Source organism: Chaetodon trifascialis, chromosome 1 (genome assembly GCF_039877785.1).
Source record: "Chaetodon trifascialis isolate fChaTrf1 chromosome 1, fChaTrf1.hap1, whole genome shotgun sequence".
In the NCBI taxonomy this organism is placed as follows: domain Eukaryota; kingdom Metazoa; phylum Chordata; class Actinopteri; order Chaetodontiformes; family Chaetodontidae; genus Chaetodon; species Chaetodon trifascialis.
Window position 1 is genome coordinate 11,106,584 of NC_092056.1, and position 20,703 is coordinate 11,127,286.

At 41.3% G+C, this 20,703-nt stretch overlaps 1 protein-coding gene across 1 annotated transcript in view; it reads left to right on the forward strand.

Moving 5' to 3' along the window:
• gpc5a (glypican 5a) overlaps window positions 1-12,963 on the forward strand; it is a 126,466-nt gene extending 113,503 nt beyond the window's left edge. The window contains exon 9 of the mRNA XM_070964692.1: window positions 10,941-12,963. Within this exon, the coding sequence (XP_070820793.1) occupies window positions 10,941-11,098 (158 nt within the window). The 3' untranslated portion in view covers window positions 11,099-12,963. The remainder of the gene's footprint in view (window positions 1-10,940) is intronic.
• The last annotated feature ends 7,740 nt before the right edge of the window (window positions 12,964-20,703 follow it).

A 20,703-nucleotide genomic window follows, 5' to 3' on the forward strand; every position in this document is an offset into this window, starting at 1 on the left:
TGAATTTGTGTCAGACAAACTCCTAAACGCTGTGTGCATCAGACCCTCCACAAGAAGGACCAGTGTGAATGCAAGGGAAAGACAACAAATACCAGCAACACATCTGTTGTCAGACATGTAGATGTGCATTCAAGTTTGTGGGTCATGACAAGACAAATCAAAATATAAATATGGAGATAAATCTGAAACAGCTCTGTTGAGAAAAGGTTTAAGATGGAGGACACAAAAGAGTTCACAGTTTAACCACATACATACTGCAGGTACTAAAATGAACAAATGACGAAATGTTGAATGTTGTGCAAAGAACAGAAAGAGTAAAATGCAACATACTGCATCTACTGCATATGATCCGAAGTGGCAGCATTAACGAATGTGCCTTTATTGGCTATAATGACTCATGAAGAATATACAGGGGCTTCAATCAGTCTGGATCAGACTGTGCATCACTTATTATGTTAAGTGTTTGAAAGTGCCCTCAAACTTATTACTGACCTGTTATGCAAGAAATCTTTTCTTAATGCTCAATATAATCAGTTTTTGTCATGTTGTAGAGAGGTGTTGATTCAGCTTTCGGTTGCGTCTGAGGCTGTAGTTTTTTTGGTTTGTATTATCCTGGGAGGTGTGTCTGATATTTTGTCCACTCTGTTTGTATTAATGAGGGCCGACTAAATGAACATTGTGAAAAATTCTTACAGCAGCTGCTTGTGTTAAACACTTCAATGAAGGCCTCCATCTGGCAGTCACACCCTCACCCCCCCTTATATGATGGACTGTTGTGAATGTTAGAAGTCTTTGTTTCCTCAGCTTCTTGACTTTTTTTGTTTCTGCATTTGCTGGCATTGCTCCAGACCTCTGACCGTATAGAAAATTTATAACTGGACCTTTGATAAAAGTTTGAACACCTTTGATATACACTATTAATACACTACTGGTACAAACAACAAAATAATGTATTTTTCAAAAGGCTTTCTGTTAGCATGTAGCATTATCAGCAGCAGCTGCTTTTAGAAGACAGATGTGAGATTTGGAATGTAATTTATCACACATCTGCAAGTGTTTTTCTCCATTACCTTTTGGGTTTCTTTCCAAAAGTGAAATAGAGTCCCAGGCTGCAACATTCGAGCTTTCTCCCCTCCTTCTTTTGTTATGTTATAATTTTGTACAAAAGGTGCCATCTTCTTTTGAAAAATAGCCGTTGCTACATCTTGATTTTTCTTTTTTTTTTTTTTTGGAAGAAAGTGGCACAATCCCAAAACAAACCACTACATATGATTTAGCAATTGTGTAATCACACACTTTACTGTCTGTGATGGTGCTGTGGAGGCTAAGCAGGAGGTGTAAGGAGGCTTTTTGGTAACACAAGCACACTCTCATAACACTGGTATCTACACACACATTTTCAATCAAGCATAGACACACACATTTTCACACTTCCATACACAGATTAAAAAGGGATCTCCAGACTCCTTTCAGCTCTACTTCTTCAGGAACTTTTGCTTCAGACAAAAGCTGTCATCCATCGTAGTATTAATGTTGGATTCTTATTTAGGATTAAAATGTACTCAAAAAGTCTGGATACTGGGGTATTATTTATTCGCCCTCTTACCATCAAATTCTATTGAAACATTTAGGAAAAGAGGGATTAGAAAATTGAATCACTGGTTTTTGCTCTCGCTTCTTCTTAATATAATGCTGGTGTAATCCCTCTAACTTTAGTTGTTCACAGCAGGCTGAAAAGAAGATTCTACGACTTCGCTCAGGTTCAGTTCTCAGGTTCTGGCGGCAGGCAGTCTAATAACACTGTCAAATAACACAGAAATCAATGTGGTTAAATGGTGGTGAAGCTGCTTCCCCAGGCGGGAGTCGACAGCAAGCTCAAGGGTCCCAGCTCCTCCACAAAGTGATTGTTTAGTTCTGGAAACAAAAATAAACCCAAGGAAAACCGATTCACATGAATTTACATTGTCTGATATTTGTTATTTTTGCCTCTTTCTTATTCAGATGCAAAGACAGGTATGATGACAAATAGGAACAAAACTGTCAAAAGTTACAAATATATCTGCCAAATAAACGGAGGTGGGAGTAATGCATGTACGCTTGTGCGCACACAAATTGGCATTCTGGTAGCACACTTCAGGATTTGCATGTCGTTAGACTGCATACCTTTACCATGTTTCAAAGGTACATGTCATATTTTTTGCCCTACTACATACAGTATATATGACAGCTCAATTTACATGTTTTGCAGATAAGTTAATAAATAACTAAATAAAACATTGTATGTGCAACATGATGTATTGAGGTATCCGAGTGGTTGATTGATGTAGACACATACCAATATTACTGTGATGTTCTCGTTTTAATTCCTGTTTAACTCCCTGGGCTCTATTTTCAACTCCGCCGTCGGCGTGGTGCAAAGTCAGGTCCGCTTTGCCGATGGGGCATGGCGGCGCAGACCTTGGTATTTTTGTGCACTGTGCCGCCAGCGCATCTCCTCCTCCTTCTCATCTCAGTCCCACCCAGCGGCGCAACTTGGAAGGAGGGAGGGGAGAAGGCGTGGAGTGACGAGGATGACTGAGCCCGCGCAGGAAACTGTCCAACGCCCAAACTTCTCCCAGGAGAAGTGAACTGATGTCACTCATGTCTAAATATGAGGTCTTTAGATGGTAAATCCTCGGCCTCCTCCTCCTCCTCCTCCTCCTCCTCCTCCTCCTCCTCCTCCTCAAAACAATCATGTACTCCATCTTTGTAGATAACGTTAAGCATTGCTATGATTACATTTGTATTTGGAATGAAATGACGTGGGTAATAGCGGACAACGATCATCACTTTCGTTTCTTCCATGTGTCTGTCTCTCTCTGTCTCTCGAGCGCTCTGAGACAGATGCAGTATATATGCTCTGTAGGATGCCACGGCTGTTTCTGGTTGGCACAGCGCTTGCGATGTGGTCAGATGAGATACTGATCAAAATATATAAATTTAGGTCTGACTGTATGTGCTGACTCAGATAGTTGCATTGAATCGTGGCTGTTGCCAATTATTGATCGCAGTAAAATGCCAGACATCGTGGAAACCTGCCTGTGGGTATTGGTGACGTGAGCGCATGACTCTGCCGGTTTACGAAAATCCATTTGCCCGGCGGTGCGCCGCTGGTGCTCAAAGTTGACCAGGTTTGGGGTGGCAAGCTTTCAGCACACTTTTGCGCCGCTGGCGCAGACCGAAATGGGATGAAAATGCCGACACCTCCCCCTACTGCGCAGCACCGCCCATCCTGGTGCACCTCTGTACGCCTCGGTTTACCGAAATACCAAGTGCGCCATGCGCCTGCCTGCGCTGCACGAAAATACCACTGCGCGGGGTGCGCAGCCTGCGCCACGCTGGTGGCGGAGTCGAAAATGGAGCCCTCTGTGTTTTTAGTGTATTTATACTGTTGCTCTGTCAAATAAGGATCGAAATGCCATGAAAAGCTTTAAAAACACAAAATGTCACCGGCATCGTTTCAGCCTGAAGACGAGGCCCGTCTGATATGATCAGATGAGCAATTTATCTTCATCTGATCTGCCTCCACTGTTTTGTGATGCATTGTTGGAGCTTTGCATTTGTTCAGGCAAAGCTCTGAAGTCTCAGCTGTCTCAGTCGTGCTTCATATCATTGTCTCACTGATGCGTCTGCTCAGCTGTCAGCTGACGAGTTGCATCCAATCACATTCGTGTGCAAGTTGGCTTTAGTAACAATCTGTCACTATTAAGCTTCTTTCCTGATTCCTGCATGCAACTCTGGTCGTTGCTGCAACTCTGACTGCCACCCAAACCTCCTCCTCATGTTTTGGTCAAGGCTTTGTGGTGAGCACGTCTGACTGAACTATAATTTCAGCCCTCAGATGTATAATAAAGTTACTGTAGTTAGATTTTTAAAGCCACTCTTATTACTTAAATTATTGTTTACAATCAAATACAATACAATTAATTACCAGGATTCTATGTAATCAGTACTTTTAATACCTGGACATATTTTATTGCTAACACTAAATGCTAACCTTACATCCTAATCCTCACAAGAGGGAAAGATTGCAAAACACTATTCATGGCAGTCTATGGAGTTTGATTTCAGCGGTACGCGGTCGGTAGCAAGCTGCAGTCATCAGAAAGTGATACAGGATGAGCTGATAATGAGACACCTCTCCGTGGTAATGACACTGCTAAACTAAAGGAGTGGAGGCTGTAATGAAGTTTGACAAACTTGAGCTGTTAATAATAAACTTGTATCTCAAACAGACCAGCTGAAGATTGGACATAAAGCTCTGAATGCTAACCCTCTTATAATCACACAGAAGGCACTTTCCATCGGTGCAGTTGTTTGCAGTGTTTTTTCCTGGTGCACTTAGTGTGGTATTGATCATTGTTGGTCCAAGTCCTCAGGAATCAGCTTCTATTGATTTCACTTCAGCTGTAAGCCTCTCTTTCTGACCTATGTCTCTTTTCAGACCAAGCACCTTTTCAAACAATCTAACCCCTCTGCTGAGAGTTTACTAAAACATGTCATTACTGCGGCACTTTCCAAGCAAATTCCCAAAATGATTTGTGCTCGGATTCCAAAAGGGACAGACCATTACAGCTGTCGGAGACTAAATTTGCAGGGCCTGAAACACTCAACTCAACAGCTCAAGAAACATGTATGCTCTGTTGGTTTGTTATATTGAGGATGTAGTTGTGCTTCTAGAAAGGTAATATGCTCATTTGCCTAGAACTTCATTATCATTCATAACAAGAACCCACATATAGCCAGAAGATTCAGCAGTGATGATGGTTATTAATAGCTGCAGTGCAGTCAGAGTCGATACTGTGCGTGCATGTGAGATATTAAGTGACATGTTCATGTCTGTGTTTGTAATCAAGTTCATGTGTGCCAAATGAAGAGACCCCCATTACTTACATGTTTGACTGAAAATTTATTTCACGATTTTAAAGATTAAGTTTAATGCTCAGCTGGGTGCTGGTGCTACATCACACAATCTTTAATCCCAGTGAAGTGGAGCACAGTCCAGTCCTGAATCCTATGTTGTCCTCCTTCCGCCTCAACCTTTCCTCAGTTAATTTTGCATGCATGCGAAACCCATTAGTATCCCAATACAGAGTTCTGCCATGTTAAGTGACTGTTGTGTCTTCATTCCTTCCTCCAAAGAAGGTTTGTGACCATCACGCTTGGCCTTGTGGCCAGTCAGTCAGTAAGGTCAGCAATGCAAAAATAAAGTAGATCTCATCCACAACACATAAGTAATAGGCATAGTAATTGAATTTACATATTTCCTTTCATTCTGAACAACAGAGCTGTTGCATTAAATTGTAATAGAGTGTACAGGCGTACCTAATAAAGTGGCCATTGAGTGTAGAAGAAGAAGACAAAGAAAAGGACCGCTCAGCAATTCCTCTGAATTATTTGACTACTAGTCGCTTGTTAAAATGACCACTTTGTTTAAGGTCAGGGACCTTGGAGTTACAGTAATAACCATCATGGTCATAAAGAACTAACATAGACTGCCTGTTGGAAAAGGGAAACAAACTGTTAAAAGTGTTAAAGTCCATCCACCCTGACTTCCTGCCTATGCAGAGGGGGTAATCCCCTGACCTCCTCCTTTGCTCCTGATGGATTAGATTATAATCATAATTTCTACAGTGGCTAGAGGGCCTTGTCGTTTGAATATGTACAAATGTTATTTTGTAGCTCTTGCTGAAATGACTCCTTCTGAGTCATTTAGCACAGTGGTAACACAGTCACCTCACAGCTAGAAGGTCCTGGGTTTGATTCCCGCTGTATAAAGTATATCTTCTTCTTCTTCTTCTTCTTCTTCTTCTTCTTCTTCTTCTTCTTCTTCTTCTTCTTCTTCTTCTACTACCATTTGTCTGAGGTGTCCTTCTATAGCAATATTTAGCAGTATAGTTACACTCAATACAAATCAGTTCCTCAAGGATTTAAACATTGTTCAGATGCATTTTTAATGATTCTACAGAAGCATTTTTTTCTTAATTTAGTTATTTTATCTCTGCACCTTTAAATAACATAAGATATATAGAGATTTTTTTTGGTGTGGTCAGATCTCATGGCTGTCATGACTTTTTTTTTGAGGTTTTACTTTTCTGGCATGAGTTATTCTGTTTCCTCTGCAGAATTTACTCATCTGAAAGATACATTCTGTCATTCTGTCTACAGCTTGTTGCTGCATTGGAAACCTTGAAGATTCAGTAAGAGGAATTGATTGAGGTGTTGAAGTTCAGTGCTCTTGGGTACAATACTCAGAAGGACTATCTGTGAGCTGTAGACCTTCAAATAGCTGTCCTGGGGACTCCTCGGCAGTGAATCAATAGGCAGTTAATTTCAAGCCACACTCAGATGCTTCAATGGTAGCTCATGGATGGGCCCTTACAAGAGGCGGTTAGTGATAAACATTTCTATTTCTGCATTCAAATGTGGTGAAATCTGCAAGGTAGACATCAAAGTGATGATTCCTAAACTTAATTTTTACTGCAAACAACGAGATTAGATTAGATGAAATGAAATTAGGTTAGATTAGATGAAATGAAATTAGATCAAATTATATTAGATTAGATTAGATTAGATTGGATTTTAATGATCCTCCGAGGGAAATTCAGTCATTACAGTAACAAGTAATTGATGTGGTTCCTGTTATGAAAAGGAATTATAGGCTTTTTCCTGCTGCACCATGAAAAGTGGAATTGAAATCCACAGAGTACAAATGGCCTCTGAAGCTGGTCTTATTTTTCTGCAAGTAAGATAAAGTTTGATAACTGAGCCTTTATAGACTCTGAGAGGGTCTGGCTTAGACTAATCCCACCCACGACAGACTTATGACCCTTGGGCCAAAGTGAGAAACTCTGAAGTCCTGGAGCAGCTGTTCATCAGTTGGGCCTGAGCTCCACTCCTTTCCTGCGGGGATGAACCAGGACGGTGCCTGAGGTGTACTGAGATAACACCAGCAGGGCTAAAGTGGACGCTACATTTCACTCAGGAAGGGACACTGAATAACCCTCTCCATCCACTCTTGAGGCCTCCAAAGAGATGTGAACAGCAGGATGGATGTTGACAGCTGGTGTGGTGCAGTTGACTGAATTGATATCCTGTGCTGTTCAGGTGTATTTTTCAAAGGTGTAGACAACTGGGGGTGTTTGAGTTCAAGTCCAGGATATGTGGTATATAAAAGCTCGGCCGTTTTGTATTTACAGCTTTTTTTTTTTGTTTGGTTAAAAGTTGTCTTTACATTGGCACTCCTCACTGCATCTTCAGAAGGTGAAACATCTGGCAGCTAATGAGTCAGAGACACAAACTCCGAAGTCTGATGTCAGTTTGACCCCACTTCCCTCAGCCTGCTTAAACCATGCCTACCCTTAAACAACATTACCATAACGGTGACAATGATTGGGTACTCACATTTTCTGCTCGGCTAACATACAGTATGTAATCCAGACACGGAGCATTTACCTATTAGCACAAACATAGTAATAAAGAATAGCACACTTTGATTTCTGCATAACAAGTCTCCTGGGAGGCATGAGGTTATTTACAGATTCTGAAAGTGTAGTTTCACATGTCTAACACATGGAAATCTGAAAATATTTGAAGAAGATGTGGCCATTTGAATGTAGGCACTCCTCAAACTAGTTTAGCGAGAAATCCAGCCTGAACGATTCTCACCTACCAGGGGAGCCAGGTAACACAGTGCTGCTCATTGCATCTCATTTACATAAGTCCAGCCCCCTGCTGGTCTAGCTATCAGTGACCTCTGGTATCTGTTAGCCCGCAGGACAGAAACTGCTGTAGTAGTTTGAACAATGGTTATCAAATGGAAATGGAAATTCTTTTGTTACAAAAAGCCCCTGAATAAAAATGAAACAAGAAAGGTAATATACTTGAGAGTTAGAAGGAGCAAATGTAGATACTTATTTCTAATATTAAATAAAATGAAATAAATTCTGTCGCTCTGTGGTGCAGTGGGATGGATCGGTCTGTTGCTGAATGAGCTGAATGAGTCAAGTCAAGTCAACTTTATTGTCAATGCTGCTATATGTACAGGACATTAACAGAGGCCGGCACGCGATGATCATAAACTCCACGAGGGGTGAACAGTGTCTACAAATCACCACAGCGTCTTGACCCCAAGCATCCCTGATATAAACACAGACCCTGCCACCGCGGGTCTAACCTCCTTCAATGAGGGCTCTGTCTGCTCGGTTGCACGTTAGGCGGTCCAGCTGGATGGCGGAGTCTGGTATGCTGTTATTGAGCCATGTTTCCGTAAAAACGAAAACACAGCACTCTCTCACGGTCTGCTGGGTCGATCTCAGAAGGTGTATATAGTCAAGTTTGTTGTCCAAGGAGCGTACATTGGTGAGTACGATAGATGGTATAGCTGGCTTGTGTGGATTCACCGCTAGCCTCGCTCAGATACCCCCGCGCTTTCCCCGCTTCTTCCTCCTCTCGCACCACCTGCGGCGCTTCCTCTGCGGGTGCGCTGCAGTAGTGGGGGTCGGTGTCGAAACGGGCCGCTGGAGTAGGCCGAGGTCGAGTAACTCCTTAGCGTGTGCCGCGTTTAATTTGCAGATTGCTGTGTTGCCGAAGTCACTCGAGCACACCGACGAAGACAAACATGTAGACACCACATTATTGGGACAAAGAGGAGCCGCTGCGTCCGCATGCGCCGCCATCACTACTACTACTCTTCTTCGTATTCTTCATCGTCCTCTTCTTCAGCTAAGGTCAACTATAGATTAGGGATGTTCTCCAGTGTAATACAGTCGCTGTCGTCGATTTCTTCAGTTTCATCTTCTAGTTCGGGTTCAGAATCAGAAGTGAGGTCATTGTTGGCATAACCAGAAGCTGCATGAGTAGCCATGTGGTTCCCTTTTAACGTGCAGCTGATTTGGTCGAACAAAGAACAGAAGCACATGAATAGCCAAAGAAAGCCAGTATGCTAATTTACTGTTGAATTGCCACACCGCCAACTAGGACCGAGAATTTCCTCTAAAACAACCCAAATTCAAATACAAAGTTTATGGTTTTAAGGCCCCCAATACTGTTATTGGAAACATGGATTGGCCTCTTCATGATTTTAACTTACATATTCTACAAAAAAACAAAAATCACTTATTTAAAAAAAAAAAAAAGATTTTTCTTTGTTTACACAACTTGCGCCAGGCCGACTTGTTGCTGGTTTTCTCGTGGCGGGTCACATATTTGTTAAAATGAAAGTGGGGAAACAGAGCAGGGAAGCAGAGAATAAAACAGAATGTGCAACATGGCAGCAGTGCCATCATCAGCGAGGTCATACAATAGGAAAAGCAAATATTTGAATTTGTAATTTGTAAAGAGTGAACAGAACGTGACAAAATACGAGTGAAGGACAACAACATCACATCTTCAGTAAATGCATGCTGCAGATGGAATAGAATATGCAGATACGCACACAGTTTGGGTATCTGCATAAGCAATGAAACCTCTACTGGCAGACACATGCAGGACTTGCAAGGGACGTTGTAAGACGTAAGAAGTGAGAAGTCGCCAATCCTGCTTTTGATTTCTATGATTGAAATTAAACGCTCTCTTTGCCATTTACAATCAAAATCCTGACACATTTCAAGAGAAAGATCTTAAAATAACCCCATATGTAAGTATTGGGAATAAAGAATGAGGTAGCAGTTACAAAGTGGAGCACACTGGCAGCCTAGTCATTAAGAAGCATACCATATAACTGCAATGCTCCCTACTTTGATTCAGGTGGAGGACCTGTGTGCATGGTACACCCCTCTCTCTCCTTTCTGTCTTTATCAGTCAGTTTCCAGCTGTCATGATCCTCACCATTAAACATCACAATGTGAACAACAAGCAAGGATATTGGTCTCTTTCAGAAGTGTAGTTTCAGAGGCTCAAACTGGAATATATGCAGAAATTAAAAGGACTATAGTTTCTGCAAAGAAATCACTATGTTGATTAATTGTAACTTTATAATTCATAATATGTATGCGTTCAGCCTTAACACCTCGGCACACCCCGATGGCTCACGACACAAAGGAGCACCCAAGAGGGGGATGAAATGGAGGCTGTAGGTGCTCCGTAGTTGCATCAGCTCACTATAAATAGCCTTAATGGCTAAATGGGAGCACTCCTGTATCACAGCTGATGTGTGACGCTTTATAGCTACAGTTGTGAGAGAATAAAAAACCCAAATATGAGTTAGTTCAAAATGTTTAATGGTGTAAATCTTTTAGATCGCTGTACATTGGTTTATATTTGTATATATATATATGTGTGTATATATATCTTTTCTGTATCTTTCTTTCATTAACAAATTTCTGTGAACAGACCAAAACATCCAATTGATCCTACTTTTAAGTGTTTCCTATACTGCCAATCCATGCAGCTTATCTCTCCAACTATTGTATGAAAACTACTAAAACACAAAATAAGCCACACTGGGTGACATCTTCCTTCATTACAATGAACATGAGCACTGTTTATTTTGATTTGATTCCACGCAGCATTAATATTCATTAGAACACCAAATCTGTATTAATCCACTGCTGAAAATAGTCCCCAGCAAATACAAGAAATACTCATCTGAAAGTGAGGTTTGCTAAAAACTACAATGCCCAGCTGCTGTAGGAAAGTGCTTAATCTGCTTTAAAAGTGAATCTATTTATTTCTGCCTCATTTTTGAAGATTTACATCTTCAGTAGGATCGAATGAGAGGTCGACTAGCATTGAGAGACTGACGAACGCAGTGTTGGTGTCTTCATGGGATTTGTTGGCAAGAAGAATAAATCAACCTTGTCCTTCAAATTAACATGGCGAACAGTAATACTGCCTCCAGTATGTTATATTTATGATGAGTGTCCGTCTAACTGACCTGTTGGTTTATGCTCTCTCATCAGTGAGTCCAGATGTGACCGGTGAACATAAAAATCATCATCATCGTCAATACCCACCTGCCGAGGATTCAGAAATGCAGGGCAGATCGAGGAGCGTTGGACTGACAGGAGCCATCTGGGTCTTGATATTGCCTTGTTTACACATGCTCCTGGCCTTGTAACAGCTGCCTTTTTGCAGTATGAAAATTTCAGGACTTGATTTCAAGCTTATTAATCCACAAATGAAACGGCCAGTGGACGTAACGAGCTCCAGTATGTAATGGGGCACCACTTCCACACGGTGCAGGACACGGGAAGGAGTGAACACTGATGTTTGTGTGGAAATTACAAGACACTGTGGCTTATATGTAAAACAGCAATTGGGTCAGCTTTGCAAATATTAATTATTTTCTATCACTTACCAGGAAATCCTTAACACTAATAACGACTTATTTATAACAACTGATGTCAAAACTAAATACAGCATATGTTGTAAAAAATCTGGTATTAATTTAATTGTATTTCTGCACATAATATATATGATCTGTAGATGTATATAAGCATTCGTTCGCTTCCGTGTATCACACTGTAATGCACTCTAAACAGTACAGGTTGTACTTCTTTTAAGAGTCTTTTAGGTCAAATAATCTAGAAGGTTACCTTTGTTGGATTCGATGGTGGATTTGAATCACGTTCTCCGCAGTGCAATGCAGCTGGAATATTTGTACAAACCCAGATTAAAATGGTCTGTTTTTCTTATACCATCCTAGGAATCCCTTCTGTGTATAAACCCATGTTTTTTACATGCATTTTTTATACAAAAGTACTTCGGATTGTGCTTCAGATCACTGTAGAAAGCCTAATATGCCTGATATGTACTGTATGTTCTGTAGCTGTCATGCTGTCCAAAGTCCACTTAATTGGTAATTTCAATTGCAAAATTGACCTGTAATGCTACTGCTGAGAGAAATGGTGAAAGGAGAGGGGGGAGGAGTGGGCAGGTGCATGTGGGGGGCAAGTGAGAGAATTCATACTCCTTACTTCTTCAGAAATAGATTAGTCTCCTCAGGAATCTATTATCATCTCTCAAACTCAATCCTCCTCTGCCTTCACATAAGCCTGGATGGGAGCTGATAGCTCCTGGAGCAGCCGGTGAGGAAGAATCCAGCTGTTTCTACCTGCGACCTGACTGCACACTGCTGGTATGTTATTGGCAGATTTCTGTGCAGAGAAAAAAATGATTTGTTTCACATATGCCATGCATGTCTGGTCAGTGAATGGGAGAGAAAAGTACTCAACGGTGCTGAAAATTGGTTCTTTGGCTCTTTTATGCTTGGGAACTGCTTGTAAAGCTGGAAAAAAAATCTCCTCTTGAGATGCTGCAGAAGCTAAAATTTTTTTTTTTTTTTTTTTTTACATAACCCAATTTCACTATTCATGTCCAGCATATATACATGTATACAGACACACCACAAGAATAAACAGGATAACATTAAAGCTGCTACTGTAAATAGATGACAGTGTAAAAATAGATGAAAAGTTCAATTAGGGCTCATAACAACAACAGTCTCCTCAGGTGCTCCATTGATCGAATATGATCATATTTTAAAATCCTGCGACCTTCCTCTCACTGCGGTTGTCCTAAAGCGTGCATAGCAAGTGTTCATCATTAGTCATTCTCACCTTTAATGTACCAGGTTAGACTTTTATCATGATATAAAGTCAAGGCTGCTTGAGTATCTGAACCACTTGGGTAGCTTGGAGCTTTTCCAACTGTGGTCTCAAGGTTTAGAAATGATAACTTTGAGATTAATTATACTCATCTTTTCTACTGTGCTTTAAATTTAATGTCTGTGTATGAGGCTTTTTGAGGTGACACTCCCGAATGACAAAAGTCACAGTTTAACAGCTTTAATATAGTTGTTAAGCCACCTAACAGGTCACGACTGCTCCCCCAAACCAATTATAACACAGGTTGGCACCATCAAAGTCAGTGCTACTGTCACTGGAACAACTGTATTAATGACACTCTTAAAGAATAGTGTTCAGTGTCAACTAAATAAGGAACAGAGCCAAAGGTAGCTTGAGGCTAAATACTGTGGATGTCAGGTCATACTGGTTCTTCTTTACCGAAAGGAAAAAGTTCAGTTTGATGGCTTATGTGATTATTATCATGAAAATTGAGACTGTTATCCAGAGGAGGGAAGAAAGGGTCCTGAGTCTGCTGCTGCTGCTGCTGCTGCTGCTGCAGCTGCTGCTGCTGTTGAGGATGAAGATGATGCCAGTGTCAATGATGTCCCACATCCAGACAGGTGTCATCCCGCAGGCATCGCAATGTGAATAACATGTTTACTCCCTAATAATTCTGTTTGGAGAGTGAATGCGTTATTGGAAAGAGAAATTCCTGTAATACACGCAGCTCTATTTTAACTAATTTTTCCTGCAAGGATTTTAAAAACCTTTAACCACATTTAAGACATAGCCAAGGAAAAGTGCTTTTTACCTTGGTTTGTCTGTTATAACATTGTATTCGCCAAAGTAATTGCTGAGAGCTCAACAACGTGGCTGAAAATAAGTCAGACAAACACAAGCAGTCAAACGATCAGACAGGTTGTAAACAAACACCCGTGGTTGGCAATAGAGAAAATAAAGGTGACTGTAAAAATTATCCAAACTGTCTATTGTGAACTGGTCCTTGTTCAGCTCTGACTCACCCCACTCTCTGCAGGTGCTGCATAGTAACTGTTTTCCTTTGCAACCATGAGCAACATTAGTGATTTTTCCCTCCAAATAAAGTGTTTACAACTTGATTTCCTTCCTGTTTGTGTTTGTTTTATATTTTTAGCATCGTCACTATCGTTCCCAGATCTTAGCAGTTGTTTAGGTGAGTAGTTCAGCAAACCCTGTTGTATTACTCTTCTTGAATTTCTGTTTAGTGTAGTCATATAATAATCCAATTAAATAATTTGAAGCCTGTTTTCCAGCAGTATCCTGACACTTTGGCTTTTCATCCATCCTTTATGTGTTGTTTGCTGCTGTGAGGCTCACAATGACTACAAGTGGCAAGCAGCCCATTCATCCTTTTATTAAATAACGACCCCTCAAGTCTTTCTAGGGGATCCCCAGGCCTGCTGAGAGATGTAATCCAGCGTTTCATGTCTTGTGGCTTTAAAATGATTTCTTCCTCACTTTCTTCTCCTGTTTTTCTCTGGATTCCCTGAGTTCTTGCTGTAACTGAAATTTAATTTCTGAGGCAGAAAGTAGGATAATTAATCAGAGCACGGTATATATTTCTTTTCTGCCAGTTCTTTAATATATATTAGATGACATGTTGATAATTCTTTAAATAAAATAATGAAAAATAAAGAATATCCAATAATTCCTGACTGTTACGATCCTGGCTTCCTGTCTCTCCTTGTGTGTCTCCTCTCCTTTTTCCCTGTGTGTGTGTCTGTCTGTCTACCCCTGGATCCGTGGCTGGGCAGCCCCTCACCTGCTGCCAGCTCCTCCCACTGCGACTCACCTGCAGTCACTCTCCCTCATCAGGGAGAGTATTTAAGACGTGGACTTCCTGCTCCTCGTCGCCGGATTATTCCTCGATCTCCGTGTCGGTGTCTGATCATATGGTTCGTAAGTACAAGTCTCTTTTGTCCTCTCCCAAATTCAGATTTTTGTCCTTTGTTGTCCACCTTTCTCCAGCCACTAAGTGTGCTGTGTTTTTCTTTGTTTTCAGTGTCTGCCTGCCGCTTCCACGCGTGCCTCGTGTCTACCCGCTTCGTCGGTGCTCCTTCAGTTTATCCACTCCTTTTGAGTGCGTCTTTTGTTTGTTTATCATCCGCTCGTTGAGCGCGTTTTCTGTTTTCCTTTTTATTAATAAATTTGGCTTTGTTAGCACACAATCTCTGTTTCGGGTCTGCATCTCTGGGTCCTATTACTCGGCGGCTGTACGGCCCCCGTAACACTGACATTGTTTGGCTAGCTTCTTTCAATACTTGTGCAAGAATCCAATACATGAAGCTAATTTGATGAGAAATTTCATCCTGTGGTTTTGGTGGTTGACACGGCAGGATCACAAGCCCCTCACTCTGAAATGGGGGTCTGTGATGTCACCCTTTGGTCCACATGTGGCCACAGGTGAGAGTTGAAACAAGGACTGAGCCATAGAATGAGATTATTGATTGACAGCTCAGCTCTGTTCTTGCAGCCAGTGTACAGCCGGTGTCCCTAACTGGCAGTCTGTCTCACTGCTGAATAAAACCCCACGATACCTGAAGCCCCTCATATGGATGAGCTGCTCCCTGCTTACCTGCATCCACAGGTTAACAATCAGCGGCTGTATACAAACTAAAGGAAAGATCTGCTTTTATATTTTTCTGCACTGGAACTGATAAAGAGATCTTTATCTGTGGTGTTTGCTTTCAATGGCTTCATAGATGAGTCTCTTTGTCACTAACTCTAATGCGTGTTGCTCGGCCTGCATGTGTGGAAACGCTCAAGAAAGACTGCTATATACAGTGGAACCAGTGGGTAGTTGGACTTGCATTATAACGGCTCTGGCTGGAGTAATTAGCCTTTTTACCTCAGTAATTAAACCAAAAATAACCCTCCATATATCACCAATGAAAAATAGAAGGGAAATACAAATTCATAGCAGCGGGATAATTAAGGGAGTCATTGTACGTTTTCTATTGATTGTGCACAAAAGGCTGACTAATTTTAGTATAGGATAATATCCTATGAAATGCTTAAGTATTTTTCAAGAATGATTGAAGTCAAGCCACATGAACAAATCAAAACAATTTAATGTTAAATTTTAGGCAGGTGCTCAAAGTGCAAGTTATTCTTTGTAGAAACTCCGCCATTGGCATTTTTCATTATAGGTAATTGGGGGTTGAGAAACCTGCACAGTAATTGGACAGTATTCACTTCCCACACAGAGACCAAGAAATGAATGGTGATATTAATGAAATCCTGCATTCTAAAAGAGGTGAAGACAGGTATGTTTGAATAGCAGTACATTGCAGTAGTTTCTCTGCGTAGGAGTGAGTCCAATTACAATACACTTTGGTGTCTTCAAAATGACTCAGAGGTAAAGCCTCAGATGGTCTGAACCGTTGTCTTTGGAGTCTTTTATCTCTGCATACTGAAGAACGGCTCCTGGGACCTTCTAAGGAGAATAGTGCTGAGCACTGCTTAAATGTATACAGAGATTAATTTCATATTCCCATCGAGGTTTCTGTTTCACTCAGAATTATTACTGTGACCTTGACAGCGGCTAACGTTTAGCCTCAATGCAGACGGGAGCTTTAATCATCACAGTGCAGACGCACACAGAGCTTTGTATTGTGCTTAAAGTTGTTGATGGTCAAGTCAGTGTTTTCACAAGCTTAACTCAGCACACAAAACAACACGCCTTCAACGAGTCAAGGAGATAAACTATTGTGAAATATGAGTGAGGTCATTTTTAACCAAGCAAGGCTTATTACTGAACAAGCTGTATTTGCCTGACAGGATTATTGTATTTTGCAATGTCTCAGTAGTATTAGTAGCAAATTAATATTAATTTATTCACCATTAACTAGTTGCAGATAAGCATTCATATTAATGGGATATTGGCTCATTATTAGTCATTAAAGCGCCTATTAAGGCCTTATTCTGCATAGCCATATACAAGGACTGCTAGGTCATTAACTAAGAGTTTTCCCTCAATAACCTAATTACTGCTTACTGATAGAAAGGAAGTTGTCTTACTGAACTACGATCTTAATAACTTAACCCTAAACCCCAGAGTAAGGCATTAATAAGTGCTTTATACTGACCAATAATGAGCCCTTATGCTACTAATATGCATGCTAATAAGAAACTACTTAATGGGGAATATGTGTGCCTTAATTTAAAGTGTGGCCTAATTTATATAAGTTTAATGCCTTATATCATTTTCCCCTCTTTGCCTGCTACATTCAGTGACTAGGTCTGTCGCTCCACCCCTCTACATCCAGACTGAAATATTTGAGCAACCATCTGATGGAAGGTCGTGATATTCTCAAGCGCTACTCTGTTTTAGGAAAGTCCATGCCAGTGTCCATACTCGCAGGTCTGAGGTCTGTATAGCATTGTGTGCACTTTTGGTTAAATCCCTCCTACACTAATGCAGCACACACACCTGTCCAGCATGCACAGGTGAGCAGATATACAAATAGAATTACTGTAGCTGGGATCAGGACTGATGCCAGCAGGTGCAGCTCAGGTCAAGTCCTCCTGTTGACCCATTCAGTGTAAAAATGCAGAGATATTATCATAATCACAGGTATATTTTACTGAACACAGCTTGGATCCGGCAGTAAGGTTAAGGTTATTCATGAGTGCACTCTATCATTTCTATTATTCATTTATTTCATTTTTCATTTTCAGATGGAAAGAGAACAGTCAGCATCAACGAGCACCAAACTGAGCGACCCTACTGCCCTATAGGTACTGTTTTCATACCTTAATGTAAGATGAACCCAACGGGACACACATAGACACCACCTGGAGAGAGCAGCCTGTGCCGTCTCGCTCCCTTGTTTTCTGTATTCAAGCCTTTTTTTCCTCTGAGAATGGAGTAAACAGTCCCATCAATATAGTGCTTTCCCGCTGTCTACCCACCCACTGCTTCCAGATCATCAGACAGGACAACAGCACAGGTTTCACAATAAATCCTCTCATCGCTTCCCTCCCTGACTTTCCTCTTCACTCATCCTCTTTCCTCCTTGCTCTAACTCTCCTACTAAGATGAACTTTAGTTTCACAGTGTTTTACCATTTCAGCAATCGTTTTCATGCCTTCCTTTCGTTTTCACAGCTCATAAATGAGGGTCGTCTATAACAATTATATAAAGAGCTTATATGAATTGCATATATTGCTCCACCTTATATTCCATATCAGTTTAATTTAAATCAGCTGCCTCAGTATCAGACGTTTGTGTCTGCCAATTCTACCTGAAATCTGAAATTGGCAGACTTGCTGGGATGTGAGCCATGAATGCTGGGTTTATTCTCTGTGAGCTGAGAACCGGGATCAGGTGTGAGGATAAGTGACCATAAATAAGCTTGAAATGTGTGCAGGAGTCTAACATTTATGAAAATGTTATTTGATGTACTGCTGTGGTGTCAAGTGAACCTGCTGTCTGCTTGGAAAAAATCGAGGACAGTCAGAGGAGGTGAGAAACACCAGCAGATGATAGAATGGAAGAAATAAAAAATACATAAAATTAGTATCAGATCTCAAATAAAGGAGGGTTTTTACCATTCTGAGAAAAAGCAACAACATAAATACCTACCACCTTTTGTGGTTGTGACAAATAACATCAGACTCCTTCCTGATGCGCCTGCAGCCTGGAGAGAAGAGAGTTGTCCTCTTCATGTTGATTGTCTTAATCTCTTGGAAGGTCAGCTGGCCACACAATGCAGTACTGCAGAGTGTGCGGCACACAACAGAGACCTAATTTGGCACACAGTGAGACAAAAAGACATGCCGTCACTAATCCTTGAAATGTGAAAAGTCACTTTCTGGTTAAGGAAGGAGGAAAAGATTTAATTAATCCTCCCTTTGTTTACACCTTACTGCTAAAAACTCAAAATAAGTGCATTAATAGATTACAGTTATTAAAAAAAGAAATCTCCCGGCGGTCTCTAAATGCTCCTTTGTTGTGTTGATGAAAATCTTAACATTTTATTCTCACAACAGCTTTACCATCCTCACCTTCAGTGGTGTTTTGGGAGAGGAGTTCCATTTTATTTATTGACCTACTTATCATAGCTCCCACAAGCATGGCTGCCACTACTAAGACCATCCCCATGGCCACTGACCCATTTGCCAGACTTTTGAAATTTCAAATTTTCATGTCACATAAGTCATGCTTAAATCTCCTCCCTAATATTTCTCCTCCGCTGCACACCACCACCTAATACCGCCCCTCTGCCAACTCTCACCGACTTTCTTTTCCCATAGTTCTCTGGTGCAAGGTGGGTGTCCCGCTGAACATGAGCTCCTGACTGAGGTCTGACACATCCTCTCACTGCATCCACGGCGGATGTACTGCCAGTTCCATTTATGACACAAGCTGATACATTATTCATGCTTCTTAATTAGGTAGTGAAGCTGCAGCTTATACTGGTGAGACATTTAGTAGATCAGGGTCTTGGATGGCACTTTCAACATGACTTCACCATTACACACAAAAGCAAACCTGATAAGAAATGGCACTGTGGCAGAGGTTGGCGAGGATGCGATAATTTTAGCTACAAGCAATGATACTGTGAACGTTTTAAGAAAGGTGCAAATGAGCACAGAATAACATCAGTGCACACAGAAAGAAACTCACAGTGAGGAGTATGAATACAGATTATACAGGACATTAAGTACACCTGAAGATGAACAGGTTACACTAACTGACTGCTGAGTCAGATGAAAACATGATCTGATAATTTGTGGAAGACAGGTGCAAGCAGAAGAGTAGATCTGATGTTTTCTGTTTGACATTGTACAGCTGACATGTGTTATTCTTCTTAATGGAGCACAGCATGAAAAACATCAATTCAATAAGAGGAAACAGCAGTGAACACAGCAGACTTTTGGACTTTGGAAGCAAAAAGTGAGTAAATAAGTAAAGCTTTCTTGATATAGCACTTTTTAAAACATGTAGTCACAAAGTGCTTCACATGCAGAATGGAGACCTATGAAAAGGCTAACAAGTGTTTTTAGAAGCTGCTTGAAACAGTCCAAAGATTCAGCAAATCTGATAGATGGGGCAGATAATTCCAGAGGGCTGGGGCCAACAAGGCAAGACACGATCACCTTTTGTTTTGCAAGTGGAGTCAGGGATGGATGGAAGTCCATGATTAGAGAATCGGAGTGGTCGAAACTTGGAATACAGGACGAGGAGACTAGAAATGTAGCTGTGAGGAAGGTCATACAGAGCCATATATGTATAGGATCTTGGAGTTTATTCAGAATTTTGCAGGAAGCAAGAATCCTGTGTGAGTTCACACAGTACAGGAACAACCCTGCCAGGAAACATTTTTACATCTCATATATTTACATTTTCCACTTTGAACGGGCCTCTCTGTCAGTCACTACATTCAAACTTTGTGTTAAGTTTTGCGTGATTCATCAAGACCCAAGAGTAGAACTCAGACTAGGTGATAAGATTAGTTAGGGGTGGAAATCTGGAGCGATGGCATGGAGCTGGCTGGATTGTGTTTTGTGAATCAGAAGCAATAAGCGGAGCAAGGCAGGAGGTGGTTGGAATATTCAGGAAGAACAATGGAGACCGACGAGGATCAGGTGAATCAGGAGGGCAGAAGATGAAAGACCTGAAGTGCAGGTAAAATAGGACAAGGCAGGCTCAAAGACAACAAAGGGACATTGCAGAGAATGAGGAGAGTCGGCTGAACATAGAACCACTATGACTACAGAGCGATCTGGTGAAGAGGAGAGTGAAGGACTGAGGCTTACATACAGTAGTGCAGGCTACAGGTGTAGTTCATGAGTGGACTGGTAGCAGGTGTGCAGGTGTAGCAGGCAGGAGGAGGGAACTGGGTCACCACACCCTGACTGAAACAGATTCACACAAACAGAGAGAGAGACAAACAGGAGATACAAGGGAGGACATGCTTGAACGTACGGCCCCTGAGGCTGATCGGTAGACGGTTATTAGCCAGTTAGAAGAGGAAGAAGAGGAAATCTGTTTATTTGTCACAGCACACAGAGAGTTACAGGGAACTGCACATGCCATGCAAGTGAAATT